Here is a 20,536-nt window from a genome sequence, read left to right as displayed (position 1 = left end):
GGTTAGAATGGGCAAGAAGCCGGCAATCTGAAAACCTTTTTTTACCGCCCATGCCGGAAATATCGCCTCTTTTTGGGCGAAAGTGGAGGTTCTAGCCCCTAGTCAATAGTAAGTTAGCTGCTCTTGGCTATAATTTGGCTCTGTGTTCAGGGAAATTAGGAGCCAAATGCTAGCCAATATCTCTCCTGGGAGGTTGTATGTGTGTACATCCGTTGAGGATAGGACTGGACTCTCCTGTGATGTTCACCACAGTTGAATAGTTTGCCAACGCACTCTGCCAGTGGTTACACATGTGCACTTGGATAAATTGTCAGAGAGTGACTGGAGTGTACCCCAGCGAGCAGTCACAGTCTTCAAGGGACCAAAAGGTGAAGGGAAAAATCACCATAAAATGAGGAAGTAAAGAATTGGAAAGTGTACCGTTAGTGTAGTGGCAAGAACAATTTATGCTCTTTGTCGAAAACCTATAAAATGTAGCAGTAATTCTGGTAACTAGATCCTAATATAGTGTCTCATCTGCATGGAAAATGGAAACATGGACATTATATGGAAAATGATTATCACCAGATAAAACCCTTGCAAAATTGGGTGATCAATGCACTTTGCACAAGACTGAAAGCCTAGATGTTATGTGGGCTATCATAAGAACATAAGAAATAAGGGCAGGAGTAGGCCTTTCGACCCCTCGAGGCATTCAATAAGATCATGGCTGATCTTCTACCTCAACTCCACTTTCCTGCATTATCCCCATATCCCTTAATTCTCTTAATATCCAAAGTTTGATCAATCTCTGTCTTGAATATACTCAAATCATCTTGTAGAGGCCACTGCCAGACTGTTGTTAATTCAATTGGAAGGGCCAAGGTGATCTGAGAACACTTGGGCTTTCTTGTTGATTGACCCTCTTGAATCCAGTCATTATCGCTTTTGCAATATAATCCTTTAACCAAACATCTTGTAGTAACTGTGCTAACATATTCCATCCAAAGCAACTTTGCTTTTGTTAAAGGGAAATTGTTAATATTGGCTGATATTAGCAGAGCTTTCAACTGGATTTATCAGCAAAGTGGTGTGAGGATGTCACTCACATCGCAAAAATCCAATTTTGTTTTGGGAATATCATTATATCACTTGCCAGGGGTGTGAAATGTCATACTAGTTAGCAGGGCTCCTTCCCTCTTTCCAATGGCAACCACCCTCTCCCCCAAATGGCCCCAAGACACAGTTCTACCTGTAACTGAGACAGGACAGAAAGGTCCCAGGTTCAATCCTGCTTTGTGCTGAGTTTGTTCATCTAGAGTGAGGCATTCATAGTTCCATGTTGCGATTACTATCTAACTGGAGCATCTTCCAGGCGAGGGCAGTACGAAGCTTGGCTATACTGTCACTGCATCGTTTAATACCCTGTCAGCGCTCGTGTCCAAAGTAGCATCTCAAAAATGGATACTTGGATGAAGTACTGGGGGAGCCACTACCTGTTGAATTGTACTCTACACGGCACCTGTGGGAAAGGAGGGTATTTCTTTTGTAAGTGCTAATATCTACTGATCCAGCTAATCACTTGCATGACTGACCAGGAGTCCTGCTCTCCAAACAGTAGCTACTCCATCCTACGCTGTTCCAATCAAATCCTGCAGTTTCTTCATTAGGAATAGAAAATGAGCAAATCTGACTTCAATTAATTTTTTTAAATTAGCGAAGTGCTGGTGTGCTCTATATTAATAATACTCAACACAACTGATAACTAATTTTGCCTAAGGCCACATTTCATATTTCAACAACTTCCATGCATAATATAAAATCAGTGAATAATAAGGTTAATTAAATAGCTCTGCCAGTAGTCCCCAGATTGCTGTGAGGCTACATCCCAGCTGCGACTGTCATTCAAATTCACCACCTTCAGTATTTCCAGCACCTTTCTGCATATTCCCAGTCAAGCCGTTACTGTGGTATCTTTGGTCAGGAGAAATATATTGATAGGAGCGTATTAAGCAAATTTGCGATTAAAAGCTGGAAATATGTAGCAAATGGCTCAGCACCTGGAAGAGTTTAAAGAAAATCAACATTTCAAGTGGGCCACTTCATCATAACTGGCACAATTAGGCTGGAGAGACTCCTTTTTATAGGATGAGCAAGTGCAAATCAGGACAAGAAAGCTAAGGGGAAGAAGAATAGGTTCTTCTGTCTCGGGGGTGACGGCACTACCACTGGGTCAAGGAGAGACATCTAGGCCCCAGTATTAACGGGGGAGGGGAAAGGTTGCGGGGGAATCTGGTAGCAGGTAAAGCGCCCGGCAAGGCTGCCGATCGTCACAGCAGAGACTCATTTAAATAAATCATTGCAGACACCTGCCCTACAACTGGCCAGATTGACTACCTGGCCAGTGGGTAGGAGCGGAAATTAGCAGCAGGAGGCCACGGCCAGGGACCCGTGGGAACGAACCCCGGCAGTCAGTAGACCATGGACCACGATTGGCGGGGGGGGGGAGGATGTGAAGGGAGCTTAAAAGATCGGGGCCGCTATCAGGAGCAACATATGAAATTGAAATGTATAAAATTCTTAGAGGGCTTAGGAACAAAGGAACAGGAGTAGGCCATTCTGCCCCTCGAGCCTGTTCCCCAGTCAGTGAGATCTTGCCTGATCTGTATCTTAACTCTATCCACTTGCCTTGGCTCCAGATCACTTAATACCTTTGGTTATCAAAAATCTATCGATCTCAGATGTAAAATTATTAATTGAGCTAGCATCAACTGCTTTTTGTGGTAGAGACTTCCACAGTTCTATCTTTGATTGAAGAAGTGTTTCCTAACTTCTCTCCTGAATAACAAATACTTGGATGTGCACTTAAAGTCCTCGTGGGGTACTGAAGTTGAATGTTCAGCCATGAACTCATTGAATGGCGGTGCAGGCTAGAAGGGCCGAATGGCCTACTCCTATTTTCTATGTTTCTATGTTTCTAAGTGACGTTACCTAAATGGCTACGGACCAAGAGCTGGAAAGTAGGGGAAGTGCAGGAAGTGTATCCTGCTGCAGCACCTGACAGATCACATTGCGGCACTGGAGCTGCGCATGGATTCACTCTCGAGCATCCGCAATGTTGAGGAGATCGTGAATAGCACGTTTAGTGAGTTGGTCACACCGCTCAAAGCAGGCAAAGGTTACAAAGGCACAGAGGGAATCGGTGACTAGCTGAAAGAGCAGTAGAAGGAAGGTAGTGCAGGGGTCCCCTGTGGTCAGCCTCCTGCAAAACAGATACACCATTTTGGGTACTGTTGGGGGGATGACTCAACAGGGGAGGGCAGCAGCAGCCAAGTTCATAGCACCATGGGTGGCTCTGCTGCACAGGAGGGCAGGGAAAAGAGTGGGAGAGCTATAGTGGTAGAGGATTCTATTGTAAGGGGAACCAAGTCTCCAGGATGGTATGTTGCCTCCCTGGTGCAAGGGTCAAGGATGTCTCGGAGCGGCTGCAGGACATTTTGGAGGGGGAGAGTAAACAGCCAGTTGTTGTGGTGCATATAGGTACCAACAATATTGGTAAAAAAACAGGATGAGGTCCTACAAGCTGAATTTAGGGAGCTAGGAGTTAAATTAAAAAGCAGGACCTCAAAGGTAGTAATCTCAGGATTGCTACCAGTACCACGTGCTAGTCAGAGTAGAAATGGCGGGATAGCTAAGATGAATGCGTGGCTTGAGGAGTGGTGCATGAGGGAGGGATTCAAATTCCTGGGACATTGGAACCGGTTCTGGGGGAGGTGGGACCAGTGCAAACTGGATGGTCTGCACCTGGGCAGGACCGGAACCAATGTCCTAGGGGGAGTGTTTGCAAGTGCTGTTGGGGAGGGGTTAAACTAATATGGCAGGGGGATGGGAACCTATGCAGGGAGACAGAGGGAAGTAGAATGGGGGCAGAAGCAAAAGATAGAAAAAAGAAAAGTCAAAGTGGAGGGCAGAGAAACCCAAGGCAAAAATCAAAAAGGGCCTCATTACAGCAAAATTCTAAAGGGACAAAGTGTGTTAAAAAGACAAGCCTGAAGGCTCTGTGCCTCAATGCGAGGAGTATTCATAATAAGGTGGACGAATTAATTGCGCAGGCAGCTATTAACGAATATGATATAATTGGGATTACGGAGACATGGCTCCAGGGTGACCAAGGCTGAGAACTCAGCCTCCAGGGGTAATCAACATTCAGGAAGGATAGACAGAAATGAAAAGGAGGTGGGGTAGCATTGCTGGTTAAAGAGGAAATTAATGCAATAGTAAGGAAGGACATTAGCTTGGATGATGTGGAATCTGTATGGGTACAGCTGCGGAATATCAAAGGGCAGAAAACGCTAGTGGGAGTTGTGTACAGATCACCAAACAGTAGTAGTAAGGTTGGGGACAGCATCAAACAAGAAATTAGGGATACGTGCAATAAGGGTACAGCAATTATCATGGGCGACTTTAATCTACATATAGATTGGGCTAACCAAACTGGTAGCAATGCGGTGGAGGAGGATTTCCTGGAGTATATTAGGGATGGTTTTCTAGACGAATATGTTGAGGAACCAACTAGAGGGCTAGAAAACCATCCTAGACTGGGTGATGTATAATGAGAAAGGACTAATTAGCAATCTTGTTGTGCAAGGCCCCTTGGGGAAGAGTGACCATAATATGGTAGAATTCTTTATTAAGATGGAGAGTGATACAGTTAATTCAGAAACTAGGGTCCTGAACTTAAGGAAAGGTAACTTCGATGGTATGAGGCATGAATTGGCTAGAATAGACTGGCAAATAATACTTAAAGGGTTGACGGTGGATAAGCAATGGCAGTGGCAGACATTTAAATATCACATGGATGAACTTCAACAATTGTACATCCCTGTCTGGAGTAAAAATAAAACGGGGAAGGTGGCTCAACCGTGGCTAACAAGGGAAATTAGGGATAGTGTTAAATCCAAGGAAGAGGCATATAAATTGGCCAGAAAAAGCAGCAAACCTGAGGACTGGGAGAAATTTAGAATCCAGCAGAGGAGGACAAAGTGTTTAATTAGGAGAGGGAAAATATAGTATGAAAGGAAGCTTGCTGGGGCCATAAAAACGACTGCAAAAGCTTCTATAGATATGTGAAGAGAAAGAGATTAGTGAAGACAAACGTAGGTCCCTTGCAGTCAGAATCAGGTGAGTTTATAATGGGGAACAGAGAAATGTCAGACCAATTGAACAAATAGTTTGGTTCTGTCTTCGCGAAAGATGACACGAATAACCTTCCGGAAATAGTAGGGGATAGAGGATCTAGTGAGAAGGAAGAACTGAAGGAAATCCTTATTAGTCAGGAAATTGTGTTCGGGAAATTGATGGGATTGAAGGCCGATAAGTCCCCGGGGCCTGATGGTCTGCATCCCAGAGTACTTAAGGAAGTAGCCCTAGAAATAATGGATGCATTGGTGATCATTTTCCAACAGTCTACTGATTCTGGATCAGTTCCTATGAACTGGAGGGTAGCTAATGTAACACCATTTTTTAAAAAAGGAAGGCGAGAGAAAACGGGAAATTATAGACCGGTTAGCCTGACAGCGATAGTGGGGAAATTGTTGGAATCAGTTATTAAAGATGAAATAGCAGCGCATTTGGAAAGCAGTGATAGGATCAGTCCAAGTCAACATGGATTTATGAAAGGAAAATCATGGTGACAAACCTTCTGGAATTTTTTGAGGATGTAACTAGTAGAGTGGACAAGGGAGAACCAGTGGATGTGGTGTATTTGGACTTTCAAAAAGCTTTTGACAAGGTCCCACACAAGAGATTGTTGTGAAAAATTAAAGCACATGGTATTGGAGGTAATGTATTGACGTGGATAGAGAACTGGTTGGCAGACAGGAAGCAGAGAGTCAGGATAAACGGGTCCTTTTCAGAATGGCAGGCAGTGACTAGTGGGGTCCCGCAGGCCTCAGTGCTAGGACCCCAGCTATTTACAAAATACATTATTGATTTAGATGAAGGAATTGAGTGTAATATCTCCAAGTTTGCAAATGACACTAAGCTGGATGACGGTGTGAGCTGTGAGGAGGATGCTAAGAGGCTGCAGGGTGACTTGGACAGGTTAGATGAGTGGGCAAATGCATTTCATAATCTGAGCAAAGACATTTTTGCTATTGAGGGAGTGCAGCAAAGGTTCACCAGACTGATTCCCGGGATGACAGGACTGACAATTGAGGAGAGACTGGATCGTCTGGGCCTGTATTCACTGGAGTTTAGGAGAATGAGAGGGGAATCTCATAGAAACATATCAAATTCTGACGGGACTGAACAGGTTCGATGGAGGAAGAATGTTCCTGATGTTGGGGAAGTCCAGAACCAGGGGTCACAGTCTTAGGATAAGGGGTAAGCCATTTAGGACCGAGATGAGGAGAAACTTCTTCACTCGGAGAGTTGTGAACTCTACCGCAGAGTTGATGCCAGTTCGTTAGATATATTCAAGATGGAGTTAGATATGGCCCTTATGGCTAAAAGGATCAAGGGGTATGGAGAGAAAGCAGGAAAGGGGTACTGAGGTGAATGATCAGCCATGATCTTATTGAATGGTGGTGCAAGCTCGAAGGGCCGAATGGCCTACTCCTGCATCTATTTTCTATGTTTCTATTAGGCTGGATATCTTTTTGTCGGCCTGCGCGGACACGATGGGCCGAAGTAGCCTCCTTCCGTGCTGTAAACTTCTATGATTCTATGCATGTTCCCTTGTCCTAGAATCCCCCACCAACAGAATATGTTTCTCTCTAGCGATCCTATTAATTCCTACAAAATCTCAGTCGTTCACACTTTAACCGTCTGTATTCCAGAGACTATGGGCTCTATTTTCACCACCATTGGGCGCCCTTTTTTTGGCGTCCGCTGATTTTTTTTTGAGCAATCATGATGTTGCAACTTTCCTCAAAGTTTGTACGCCGGCAGCGACTGTCAGCACCGGTTTTTTGTGCGCAAGATATTTTGGCGCGGGTCTGATTGAAAACTGATTTCCGCGCCGTTTTTGGCCCTTTAACCGATTTTCGCCAACACTGATTTTTTTCAGGGCGGTGCACAGTGGCCTTAAGTACTGATCAGGAAAACCCTACACTAACTTAAGGAAATCGGCACTGAGTATATTTCTGAGTTTTTGGAGCGAGGGAAGAAGACAATTTAAAACACAAATTCATGATGATTTTTGCAGAGGGAACTTGGAAAATAACTCGTAAAGTTCATTATTCCCACAGAATGTTTTTACGAATGGGCAATTTACGATTCCACCCCAACACACCACAGAATCTCTGCTCACGGGGCTCCAGGCATGGGATCGCTCCCTCGGCCGGACACATGCACAGGAGCTCAGAGCTTGGATTCCCAACCCGCCCTCCCCCCCCCGCCCTCACCCCAGGCTCAGCTTGTAAGGAAGAAGCCCAGGGGGCGGAGAATGGGTGGAATCTAAGCATCGAGCTCCTGTATTTCTGTCCAGCCGAGGGAGTGATCTTGCCGGTATGCACTCCGAACTGTGCATCAGAGAAGGCAAAATACAGCAGCAAACATCGGCATTTTGGCACAAGCTATAATTAAAGTGCCGTAAATCTCTGCATCGCGTCTCCATAGCGACAGAGCTTAGTGTTGCGCATCAGGGTGTGGTGCATTCTGCTAGGGCGTCAACCAGCAAAGGTGTGTATGCTGTGCTTCAGTAAGTCTCGCAATAACAAGAATAACAAAGTTAAGAGTTATAATTATTGGTGGAAATCTTACTATGTCTCATATAGTAAGGTTATTTACATGCATGGCATGTGGAAGCGACGGCCACAACGACGCCGCCGTCACACAAACCAGATCACTCGGGCATTAATCGGGAGGAGGCCATACCCTGATCGAATCTACAGGGACAGGAGCTCATACCTACACCTGAGCGAGTCAGACTGCATTCGCAGGCTGCGATTTAGAAAGGACGACATCCCTGAGATCTGCCAGCTAGCCAGGTCAGCCATACAGCCAAGAAGTGGCAGGAGGACTGCCCTACCTGTGGAAGTGAAGGTCACTGAAGCACTTGCCTTCTATGCTTCTGACTCATTTCAAGCAGCAACTGGGGACATGTGCTGCATCTCACAGCACGCCACACATTGCTGCATTCGACAGATGACTGTTGCACTATATTCCAAAAGGGACTAGTTCATCAACTTCCCTATGACCACGCAGGCAATGCGAGACAGGGCTGTGTGGTTCTCCAGAATTGCTGGCTTCCCAAAGGTACAGGGTGCGATCGACTGTACCCACATCACCTTGAGAGCACCTTTGGATGGCTCTGAAGTTGATCGGAACAAGAAAGGGTTCCATTCCCTAAATGTGCAGCGGATGCCAAATACCCAGGTAGCATCCATGATGCTTTCATCCTACGCGAGAGCGTTATATCAACCATGTTTCAGGAGCTGCCAGAAGGGCAGAGCTGGTTGCTCGGGGACAAAGGGTACAGGCTCGCCACCTGGCTTATGACCCCCCCCTACGCAATCCCTGCACTGAGCCAGAGTGTCTGTGCAACATTTCGCACATAATGACACGGAGCATCATAGAGCGAACAATTAGCATCCTGAAACAGCGTTTCCGATGTCTGAACCACTCTGGAGGCTACCTGCAATATGCCCCTCACTATGTCGTCAGTTCACTGTTGTGTTCTGCACAACTTGGCCACCTTGAGGGGCCAGGTCCTGGACATTGAAGATCTTCTTGAAGGTGGGTGGGGGGGTCTGGGGGGCTGGAGAAAGAGGAGGACGAGGAGGTGCAGGAGGACGACAAACCTATGCCAACACCTCGACCCGCAGGACGATGGCGGAGGAGGCAGCCTCGTGCATCTGTAGCTCTCGCTAGAGACTTGCGTCAGCAACTAATCCGTGATCGCTTTGCTGCCTGAAGGCTAAACGGCCCGACAGTGTTGATTCAAAAAATAATGTTGTGTTGGTTTATGTTAGTTTAATTCAAAAAATAATGAGCAGGATTCTGCTTAAATTTAAAAAAATAATTCGGTTTATTAAACATTTGTACAGCTTTACTTAACTTTCATAAAAAAGTTTGTATTAAACTTTTCAATTAAGAAAACAACAAGTAGCAGCAACAAACTTTAACTGCTTTAATCTTTAATCTCTCCTCCCCTTTATTCAAAGACCTTCGCGCTGTGCATCCCTCTTGCCCCTATTATTGCCTCTACCCCTACCCATGCCCGTTGTCTCAGATTTCTACTTCCTCACCATGACCCCAAGGTTTTTTCTACTTTCTGCGCGAAGGCACATTTGTTCTTGGTGGGGTGGGGTTGGACAGGGACAGACCTAGCAGACAGCATTGTGGAAGACCCGGGTTCATCGTCTGACTCTTCTTTAGCCTGTGGATGAACCCCCGGCACACTACCTGACTTTGGACTGGGGATTGGAAAGTGAGTGTCAGTAGTTGATGCTGCCAATTGCTGTTGGGCAATGACAGCCTGGGTGTGTTCACTTATTGCAGCAGCTATCTCTGATATTTCCTCCCTAATCTGTCCCGACACTGCACCAGCTGCCTCCAACATTCGTTTATATAATCATCATTTAGCCTTTGGAACCTTGGTAACATTCTTGTGAATCTGCGCTGCACTCCTGCCGTGGCCAATATATTGTTTCTAAGCTCTGCTGCCCAGAACTGTACTCAGTACTCCAGACGTGGCCTACCAGGGCTTTGTATAGCTGTAGCAAAATGTCCTGCCATTTATATTCTAGCCCTCTTGTTAGAAAGACTAACATTCCATTAGCTTTTTTGATTTTTTTTTGGTACCTGACGACAACATTTTAGTGATCTGTGTACATGAACCCTTTAAGCTCTTTTGACCTCCACTGTTCCTAGCTTTTCAGCATTTAAAAATTACTCAGATTTATCCTTTTTTGGTCCAAAATGGATGACCTAACACTTACCTGCATTGAAATCCATCTGCCACAGTTTTGCCTACTCACTTAATCTGTCAATGTCTCTTTGTAATTTTAAACTCTCATCTACACTATTTACTGTGCCACCAATCTTTGTATCATCGACAAACTTGGATATCATAGAATAGTACAGCACGGAAGGAGGCCATTCGGCCCTTTGAGTCCACCCAAGCCGTATATGGCTCTATTGTGGGGAGGAAGTGGAAAATGTGAAAGATCGGGGTTGCAGTGGCAGGTTGGGTTGGGGGCAGGGTCAAACATGAAAGATTGGCACTGGGGGGGGCCGAACATTTCTTCGATTCCTGGGATGAGTACTCCTACTCCTCTTGGCTCACAAGGAGCTTAAATATAGGCAACGTTTTCTCCTGGCCTATCGACTTCTCCCACCATGTTTCTGCTGCTGGGCAGCAGAGAACACAGGACGCCCCCTGTAATGAGGTTAAAAATAAGTTGCGGCATCATTGGCATCATCGAGCCGCGATTTTGCTGCTTTTAACAGGAGCCTCGCCTAAAGTCTAAGGGCTAGACTTTCCACTTCACATCGCCCATCTATCACCCAAAACGGACCTCTATCGCCCATTTTGAGTAAAAAGTGGAAACTAGGCCCAAAATATTGCTGGAAAAATAAGCCCCCAAGTTTCGGCTCACTTCGCCGAACTGATTGCCGAGCTGATCGCCGACACAAGGCCCATCCCAACTTTCTGCACATCGCGGCATTTCGCCGGGCTGATGGAAGGTCTGAAACCATCACTAAGCAATAGTTGCTTTTCCCGGGCTTTACAGAAGGAAATGGGCAATACGGACGCCATTTTTAAGATCGGAGGAAGGGTGGAGGCAACTGAAAAAAACGAGCTAGATGTGAGTTATTTATAGAGTTATTTACAGATAGATCAACTCAGAATATTAAATTATATATAAATTTATTGATAGCTTAGTGGATAGGCATTTGTTTTGTGAAAAGTGCATTTATAGTGAGTGAAATCAATTATTGATATTGTTGGGGCCCATTAGACTGACTGGTATACAGTGTTAGACTGGGGTTGGTGTAGAGAGTAGTAGTAGAGAGAGAGAGTAGTTTAATTAAGTGAACGTAATTCTTGATAGTGATGGGGCCTATGCTTTCTGTGCCATGACTCGTAACTGCTCACACGCTAGTTTCTGAAAGGATCAATCGAAGAGGTGGCAGAGTAAAGTGTAGACAGAGACAGAGGAGGTAAGCAATGAAGGTACTTGGAAAAGCAATCTTACCTCAACTTGTCTAAAAACGCATGTCTTAGGAGGCTGCGCTTCCAGAAGGCGATCATCAATGAGATTTGCCAGCTCGTCAAGGGTGATCTGCAGCCTTCCAGCACCATCAGAGCCGTACCGTCCGTTGAGGTGAAGGTTATTGCAGCCCTAGCCTTAAATGACCAGGGAAGCACAAACCAGGAGGGCTTTGGGTTTTTCGAGAATAGCAGACTTCCCCAAGCTGCAGGGAGCAATAGACTGCACACACATTGCCCTGAAAGCCCCTTTAAAGAACATGGAGGTGTTTGTAACAAAGGGATTCCACTCCCTGAATGTGCAGCTTCTTGTCGACCACAACCAAATAATCATGACAGTAAACGCTACATTTCCAGGCAGCATCCATGATGCTCACATCCTGCGTGAGAGTGCTATCCCTGACCTGTTTCTCAATCAGCCAGAAGGTCACAGTTGGATGCTGGAGGATAAGAGATATGGCCTTGCCAGTTGGCTGATGACCCAACTGCATAATCCCATCACTGAAACAGAGATTAGCGACACGCAACATCGTTGAAAAGACAATTGGAGTCCTAAAGCAGCGCTTCAGATGACTGGACCATTCTGGTGGCAGCATACAGTACCACCCTGACCAGATCGCTGAGTTTATTGTGGTGTGTTGCATGCTGCATAACCTAGCTATAAGGAGAGGACAACTAATGCCAGATGGGGTTGTAGGTCCACCTCCAGAAGGAGGGGAGATGAAACAGCCAGCCGGCGAGGATCAAGAGGAGGAGGAGGAGGCTGGTGAGGACAATCAGCCTAGTGATGTAGCCATGGTCCCACGGCCCCCTCCCCCCAGAAGCCCCGGAAGACCATTACCCCATGGGAGCTACGCGGCTGCAAAGCTGTTGTGTCAGCAGCTCATAAATTAACGCTTTGCATGAACTTGCATTGGGGGACAGTGAAATTTACATTTACATTTACAGTTATGGTTAAACAAAAGTTGCATTTGCCTAGAGTTACGTTGAATTTCATTTTAGCCTTGCCTGCACTGGCCCTGCTTGTCCATTGTCCAACATTTTCATTAATGCTTAAATGAGCTAAAGTTATATTTTTGTTATTGTAAGACAATGCACAACAATTGTTAGATTCAAATAAAAGTTTTAATTTTGACAAAACGATTTTTATTCAACACCCTCCCCCCGCCCCCCCCCAACCTGTGGCCACGTCTCCCTCCAGATCCTTTCCCCCCCACCGCATCTAAGGCCCTCCTGCCCGTTTTGGTCCCCGCAGACTAAGACGTCGCTGGCCTGCAGTGGGCAACGCCAAGACTTCTGGCCGTGGTGGTGGTGTTGGAGTGGAAGACGAGGGTAGTGGCTCGTCTTCCGAGTCCAGAGGACCTGTATCCTCCGTACTCGCTTACGTGCTCGGGGTGTCACCAGGACGTAACACGACACCTCGGGGTGCAGTGCCGTGTCCAGCCGGCAACGCATGCCGAAGGGCATTTGTTGCGGCAGTCTGTTCGCGGACCCCTTCCAGGGTCTGCCGTGCTACCTCCGATAGCTCGGGTAGCACGGCAGACACCTGTGAGAAGTCTTGCGCGAACTGTGTGAACCCCTGGAGAAGATCGCGACCGTCTCCGCGCACAGGGACATCAAGCCCTCCAAGTGGTCAGCCGGAGGCGATTGCTGACCTCGCTGGCCCGGCCTCCGTGGGGTCGGTATGTGCAAAATGGGGCGCCTTGGCATTGCCGGCTGCACGCCGCTGGGTGCTGGTGCCTCTTCTGTCTCAATTGAGACGACTGCAGGATCATTCCCCCCCCCCCCCCCCCCACCCTCTCCGCCCCACAAAAATGTAGTCCTCCTCCTCCTCCTCCTCCTCCTCCTCTTCAGGCTCAGTAGGCATCTGGTGCTGCTCCTCCTCTGCAACGTTTCGTGTCGGTGAAGGTGTGGGTTGCACCTCGACCAAGGTTTCAGGGTGACCTTAAAAGCACATTAGAGATTATTAAAGAGCTTAGAGCTCATGGAAGCACACATTAACGAGCGACTTTACATATCAATGCATTTCACTACCCCAGAAAGCAGCAGCGACTGCTTCTTATGCACAAAGGTTGCATGCATGACACGACATAATAAATCGTATATTCCGTATTGCATTATATATATTTACAGGTTATCACAGTACATTACTCTTTAATACTGTTTGACACATTACTCACGAGGCACATCGCTGGGCTCCGCCAGACCGCACTTGGCGACAGAACGTGTTTCGGAGCCTACGAGCGCGATCGCACGCTCTAGGTCCGTTAGTGGAGTCAACAGAACAGAGCCCCCCCACCCCCCCACCCCCCCCTCGGTACGCCTCTGCTTTGCCTTGTTGTTCAATATCTTCTTCTGCAAACGAGAAAAGAGCAGCGCATTAGCATAAGCTAATGGACTAGGTAGTATCATGGAGTCACAACAGTTAAATGTTACATGCTACAGCTTGACACATATACATCTCTCTATGGACTTTATGGGATCTTAAAATGGAGTTTATGCAATACCTGTATGAATCATTAAATACAATTCCATCCAGGGGATTCAATTTTATACTCACAATTTTCATAAGTAAAATAAAATGCTACTTACTCTTGCTGCAGCCACCAGGCTATTCCAACGTTTGCGGCACAGTTCCGAGCCCCTTGCCTCATTAGATGCCGAGGTCACCACGGCAGCAATCTCTACCCAGATTTTTCGATATGCACGCGATGGGGGTTTGCCATGGGCACCCCGAGTTAAGGCCCCCCAGCATGCAATCACCTCGCTGACGAGGGCCTCATTAGCCTCATCACTAAAGGGCTTTGCTCTTTTCCTATCTCCCTCTGACGCCTCCATTTGTGATTTATTCATTTCAGCCATGTGTCTCAGTGCCTTTTCAATTGATTCTCTCTCTCTCTTTCTCCTCCACCCTATACCTTCTGAGTATGTGTAATGACCCCTGACCTCCCAAAACGCAGTTTAAAAAAAAAAATCAGCCCCCCAAAAAATTAACACATGCGTAGAATGCCGTTGCTACGGAAGCTTTTTTTTTTACTTCCGTTTTCGGTGGGCAATCGTGACATCGCTGGAGAACCACATCACCCATTTTACATCGCTGGGCTAAAGCCAAGTGGAAAATCGCAACAAAAAAATGGGCGATGTACCAGCGATCAGCAAGGCTGAGACATTCCACATCGCTGGAACAAGGCCCATTTTTTTCGTCGACTTCCCCTTGTGGAAAGTCTAGCCCCAAATTTGTTGAAGGCTGTTCAGAAGGAAAATTAGGTAATGTTCTTCCCATTTGTTGACAATGCTGTCATTGACAAGTTGCAGCCATCCAACCTTGACATGTAGTAACTGAGGACAATGGTAAAGAATCAAAAAATAATTCGAACAAAATCAGTGGAGAAATACAAAGAGGACAGACAATTCACTATTATTTATTGTTTCTTTTTAAAAATCACATTTGCACTGTTCTAAAAATCAGAATGGAGAAACCCTACCACTGTCCTTTGATTTTTGCTACCACTAATTACCTCTCCAGCTCCCAACCAAGCCAAAAGTCAGGCAACTTATTTCCAGACCTCTGCCAATACGTCTCTTATTCCAGATGCTAAGAAATGCTGACTGGTCTTGCTTTTGCAACTCTCACTCCAAAGGGGATGACTCCCTATGTGATACAGCCAAAGAATTGGTACACGGACTGGGGTTCTGATACTCTGAAACACAGCATATTGAAGATTCACATATTGTCAGAAATACGATGATTTCATGAGGGAAACTGGCTTGATTGTGTCTTTTTTTTTAAGTTTGACAGTATTGTGTGTGTGTGGGGGTGGAAAAGGGTATGCAGCAAAATGTAGCTGTCCTGATATGCATGCATTTAAAAATGGCTCTATACCATATCATTAAAAAGGTACTTAGACTTGAAATGACTTGACTTAACTTTCTATGGAGAGTTTAGCTCGTATCTACCTCACAAATACAACAACACTTTGTATTTACATAGTGCCATTAGCATAGTGAAACGTTCGCAGGTGCTTCACAGGAGTATAATAAGATATAAATTTGACACCGAGCCGCGTAAGTAGAAATTAGCACAAAGCAACTCAACGCTGGTCAATGCATTCCAATGGTGAGGCAGATAGCAAGATGCTGTTTTCATTTAGCTATTGGCGGAGTGTCGCATCTCGGATAGCAACTTTTAGATTTTTGAGTTGATGTACGCATCTGCCCCAAGTCTGAAGTTGTTGTAGCATTTGTGCATAAGTAACAGCAAAATCTGGGTCATTGTGTCAGGAGGCTGAAATGTGAAATGGAAATTTCAATCTGATTCAGTAGCTGGTGCATTTTATGAGGTTTGGGTTAAGGATCATTGCTGGGTCAGAGCAGCAGTACTTTGAGACATCCTGAGAGATGCGACAAGACACTATATAAACGCAAGAAACCGGAGAGAAAATGGGGATTAATGAAACTCATGTCTGTCTCTATGCAGGTAAGAAGATTCTCAGAGGCCTTCTTCTACATGGAGCACCAGAAAGAGATGGCACTTACATTCCAGGAACACATGTGAGTCTTCTCATTAATTGCCATTGCATTTGTCAGATACTTTTTCATTGCACAAACCCTACTTGTTAAATGAATGGTATTCCATACTTTGCATTTAAGTCATGTTTATGTGCAAGGAAATGTGTAAGTGAAGACATGTGTTTATAACATGTATCCACGCTATGAGCTAAACTGTCATGAGCAGTTCCACAGTCAGATCCTAGAGAAGACTAAAGGAAGTAACGTCACTGATCACTATTGTGCAATTCCCAGCAGCCACCTTAGGAGGAGCATTGACAGCGGCTGGGAGATTGGTCATCAACCTTGGGCAGGAATGATGCATGACCAAGGAGACACTTAAAGAGAGAAGGAGGGAAAAGGTGCTGCCTGACTTTCCTTCATACTCACATTTCCCGACTTTCCAGTTTGTTTTCCTATAATTCCACAAATCTACAACAGCAATTTGGAATTATATGGAACCTTCAAAATACAATAAAGTAATGACAAGACATTTAACAGGGGCATAGTGAAAAACAAACCTGGAGCAAAAGAGAAAAAGATAGAGATTTCCTTTTAGTAAGGACTTGAAAGAGGGGAGGGAGTTGGAGAGCCAGAGAGAGAGGACATTCCAGGGAGTAAGCAATTGAAAGTATGGCTTGCAAAGAGAGTGGGGGGAATTCTACAAACGATTGGAGTTAGAGAAATTGAGATTTTGAGACGGGTTAAAAGACTGGTTAGAAGTCATAGAGATAGGAAGAGGTAAAACTAGGGAAGGCTTTAGAAACTAGGATAAGAATTTTAAAATTCAGATGTTGGGGGATAGAGAGCCAATTTGAAGGGTGATGAGATTTGGTGCAGACTAGGAAACAAATTGCAAAGTTTTGTCTGAGCTTCAGTCTTCAAATATTTAGCTAGAAAATGTTACGGCTCATCTAGGACTGCATGTTAGATTAGCAGCGTGACAGTGCAGAGACAGTGGAGGGATTGAGACGGGTGCTGGAAAGACAGAGCTGGGTGTTATTAGCATGTATTTGGAATCTAACCTGATGTCTACAGATGATGTCACTGAAAAATAACATGTAGATGAATAAGAGAATTATCCTTTATGTTAATCAGGTGCCATCTGAGCTCCTTCCCTGCTCACTTCTTAATTTTTAACGTGTTACTTGTATTTGACCCTTTTACTGTAATGAAAGGTTTGCCTGGTTCAACTTTTCGATTACCTTAATTTATAAAAAAATCAATTCGGTCACCTTGAAATCTTGGCGGGGAGGAAGAGAAATTGCAACATAGCCACTATGTGTTGTTACTATTAGTGAGATTTAACTCCATTGCAGCGCTGGTTTTGGTCAACCTATAATAAAGATGATGTTTAAATTGATATAATTTCCATTGCATTTTGACAAATGGAAGAGAATGTTCTCTTTCATAAACTGGTCAGATGGGAAATGTTGTTTTTCTTGGCACAAGGGAAAATAATGCAGCTTTAAATTAAATGAGATAACTAAAAAAAAAAAATTATGTTATCATGAATAACTCCATCTAGGTATTCCTAGAAACAATTGTGTTTCAGGCACTAAGAGCACTGGCATAGTATCTCATCGTATCTCTGTTTCATTATAAAGTAATTGTTTTTAAATATTGATATTAATCTTCAAATCCTGGAAGGAAAGGATCTTTTGATTTATTTTTCTTTGACAACTTTTCTTCGATCTCATGGTTTGTGCTGAAATTACTGATACCCACTGGGTGTTGTCTGAGATGCTATACTTGGCCTGTAGAAACGAGATCAGCCAGGGTTCATGTGCCTGATCATTATCTAGTGCATCCTGCTGGAAACACTTTGTGCGCATGGATGTTAATGTGAGGACAGAACACTCAGTCAGTAGTGGGTACTTGGATGAGGTACCAGAGGAGCTGATAACTGATGCAACTAGAACATAGGAAATAGGTGCAGGAGTAGGCCATTTGGCCCGCCATTCAATAAGATCATGGCTGATCTGATCTTGGCCTCAACTCCACTTTCCTGCCCACTCCCCATAACCCTTGACTCCCCTGTAGTTCAAAAATCTGTCGTATCTCCACCTTAAATATATTCAATGAACCAGCCTCCATAGCTCTCTGAGGTAGAGAATTCCAAAGATTCACGACCCTCTGAGAGAAGAAATTCCTCCTCATCTCCATTTTAAATGGGCGCCCCCTTATTCTGAAACTATGACCCCTATTTCTAGATTCCCCCATGAGGGGAAATATTCTCTCTGCATTTACCCTGTCAAGCCTCCTCAGAATCTTACATGTTTCAATAAGATCACCTCTCATTCTTCTAAACTGCAATGAGTATAGGCCCAACCTATTCAACCTTTCTTCATAAGATAACCCCTTCATCTCAGGAATCAACCTAGTGAACCTTCTCTGAACTGCCTTCAATGCAAGTATATCCTTCCTTAAATAAGGAGAGCAAAATTGTACACAGTACTCCAGGTATGGTCTCACCAATACCCTGTACCATTGTAGCAAGACTTCCATACTTTTATACTCCATCCCCCTTGCAATAAAGGCCAACATTCATTTGCCTTCCTAATTATTTGCTGTATCTGCATGCTAACTTTTTGTGTTTCATGTATGAGCACCCCCAGATCCTTCTGTACCGCAACATTTTGTAGTCTCTCTCCATTTAAATAATTTGCTTTTTTATTCTTCCTACCAAAGTGAATAACCTCACATTTTCCCACATTATACTCCATCTGCCAATTTTTTGCACACTCACTTAACCTATCTATATCCCTTTGTGTCCTCCTCACAATTTGCTTTCCCACCTATCTTTGTATCATCAGCAAATTTGGTTACAGTACATGCTCTCCCTTCATCCACATCTAATGTGCCCAAGGATAATTCAGTGCCTCCATTAGAGGAGACAAGACATTTGAAAGAAAAACAATAAAGTCCTCGGCACTATTGTGTCTTTACAAGGTGAAAAATGTTACTGGCTTTTAAAGGAAAACAAAGAAAAGTATCAAGACTGAATGATTTTATGTAAAGCGGGCTCCAAAAGTTCAGCTGTACAGCTGTATTATCGAATTTGACTACGAATGAGAATGAAACATTGATTGTTTTACTTTGAGGCAGGGATAAGCAAACCTTAAGGCAAAAATGATTAACATCAATCCCCAAATCATGTTCTGAATGATTGTGGCTGCTGACTGGAAATGTGCCGACTTACCATTAGAGCTGTTTTGTATTACTGCTGGTAGTTGAAATATGAGAACATGACACCCTGGTGTAGATGGGCCAATAAACTGGCCACTCTTGGCTGTAAGGAGAGGATAGATTGAAATCTTGTCATTGGCCCTTGCCTCCTGATAGTATTTGAAAGAGAACAAAAATCTGGGTGGGATGTTTTAAAGTGAAATTGCTATGCCGCCTCCCCCCACCCCCCCAAAAAAAAACAAACAAACTAAAATCACAGTTGATTGTCATACTTAAGCTTTTAACTGTGAAAAATAAAAAGCAATGTGTTTCAACTGCAGCCTTTCTCTGGCCAGAATAGAACCGATGCCTGTAGTATAAGTCCATCTTTAGGCAGCTCCCATTACATTGTGCATAGATTGACATCAATTAACAAGGTTAGCTGTGGCTGGCACTGATCTCCCTCTTAAGGACAGAGCCCCAGCCATCCCTGAGAGGAGAAATACTCTTGTTTTAAAAAAAAATGGTGTGCAGCTAGAAAGAAAGAACTTGCATTTATACAGCGCCTTTCACTACCTCTGTATGTCCCAAAGACCCGTACAGCCAAAGAAGAATTTTATTTAGAGTGTAGTCACTGTTGTAATGTAGGGAAGCATGTCAGCCAGTTTGTGCTCAGCAAGGTCGCACAAACAGCAATAAAATAAATGAGCAGGTAATGCATTTTTAGTGATGTTGGTTGAAGGATAAATACTGGCATGGAGATACCAGGAGAAATTCTCTGCTCTTCTTCAAATAGTGCCATGTGATCTTTTACGTCTACCAGATAGGACAGAGGGGCCTTGGTTTAATGTCTCACACAAAAGACCACACCTCACTCAGTACAGCATTCCCTCAATATTATGCTGAAGTGTCAGCCTGGATTTTGTACTCAAGTTCTGGAGTGGGGCTGGAAGTCAGAGGTGAGAATGCTACTACTGAGCAAAGGCTGATGGCTAAAGCCAGCCTTTCATGTACTTATTCTCTGGTGGTTTTTAAGCAACAAGAAACAGAGAGTGTGTTAATAATTCATAGGAACAGGGGTAGGCCCCTCGAACCTGTTCCGCTTTTCAATGAGATCATGGCTGCTCTGCGACCGAACACCATATACCTATCTTTGCCCCATTTCCCTTAATACCTTTGGTTAGCAGAAATTTATCAATCCCAGATTTAAAATTAACAATTGACCCAGCATCAGCTTCCATTTGTGGAAGTGAGTCCTGCCATTACTCTATTCTACACCTTCAGCAGTGATTTTATCACTAAGGTGAACTGTTGAAATATCTTTGTATCTGGCTGCAGTCATTACCAACAGGTAAAACTAAATCCATATCATTGGTCAGAACCTTTGCAGGCCAAGGAAGGAATTTAAGCCTGAATTAAACTTGAGTGCTGAGAAGTCAGGCTAATTTTCCAGTTTCTAGAAGAAGCTTAGTATTGAGAAGTTGAGAGAAATGTGCATTATGTCTTTTGTGGGCAGCCACCATCCAAGCCTTATCCTCAGACCTGCTCATCCTACTCAACATAAATGATATTTAGTTACCAGCTTGTAAGAGCATTAAATCTCTCTTCATGCATTTCCTGCTC

General features: G+C 44.5%; 1 protein-coding gene across 7 annotated transcripts in view; it reads left to right on the top strand.

Moving 5' to 3' along the window:
• The window catches only part of fam135b (family with sequence similarity 135 member B), a 528,209-nt gene that overhangs the window by 425,980 nt on the left and 81,693 nt on the right, over positions 1-20,536 (top strand). For all 7 annotated transcript variants that reach the window (XM_070895461.1, XM_070895487.1, XM_070895479.1 and 4 more), the window contains one exon: positions 15,675-15,748. In XM_070895461.1, the coding sequence (XP_070751562.1) occupies positions 15,675-15,748 (74 nt within the window). The remainder of the gene's footprint in view (positions 1-15,674; positions 15,749-20,536) is intronic.

This window comes from Pristiophorus japonicus, chromosome 1, assembly GCF_044704955.1.
Source record: "Pristiophorus japonicus isolate sPriJap1 chromosome 1, sPriJap1.hap1, whole genome shotgun sequence".
Classification (NCBI taxonomy): Eukaryota; Metazoa; Chordata; class Chondrichthyes; family Pristiophoridae; genus Pristiophorus; species Pristiophorus japonicus.
The sequence above is the reverse complement of the archived record's forward strand: the minus strand, read 5'-3'. Positions and strand labels throughout refer to the sequence as shown.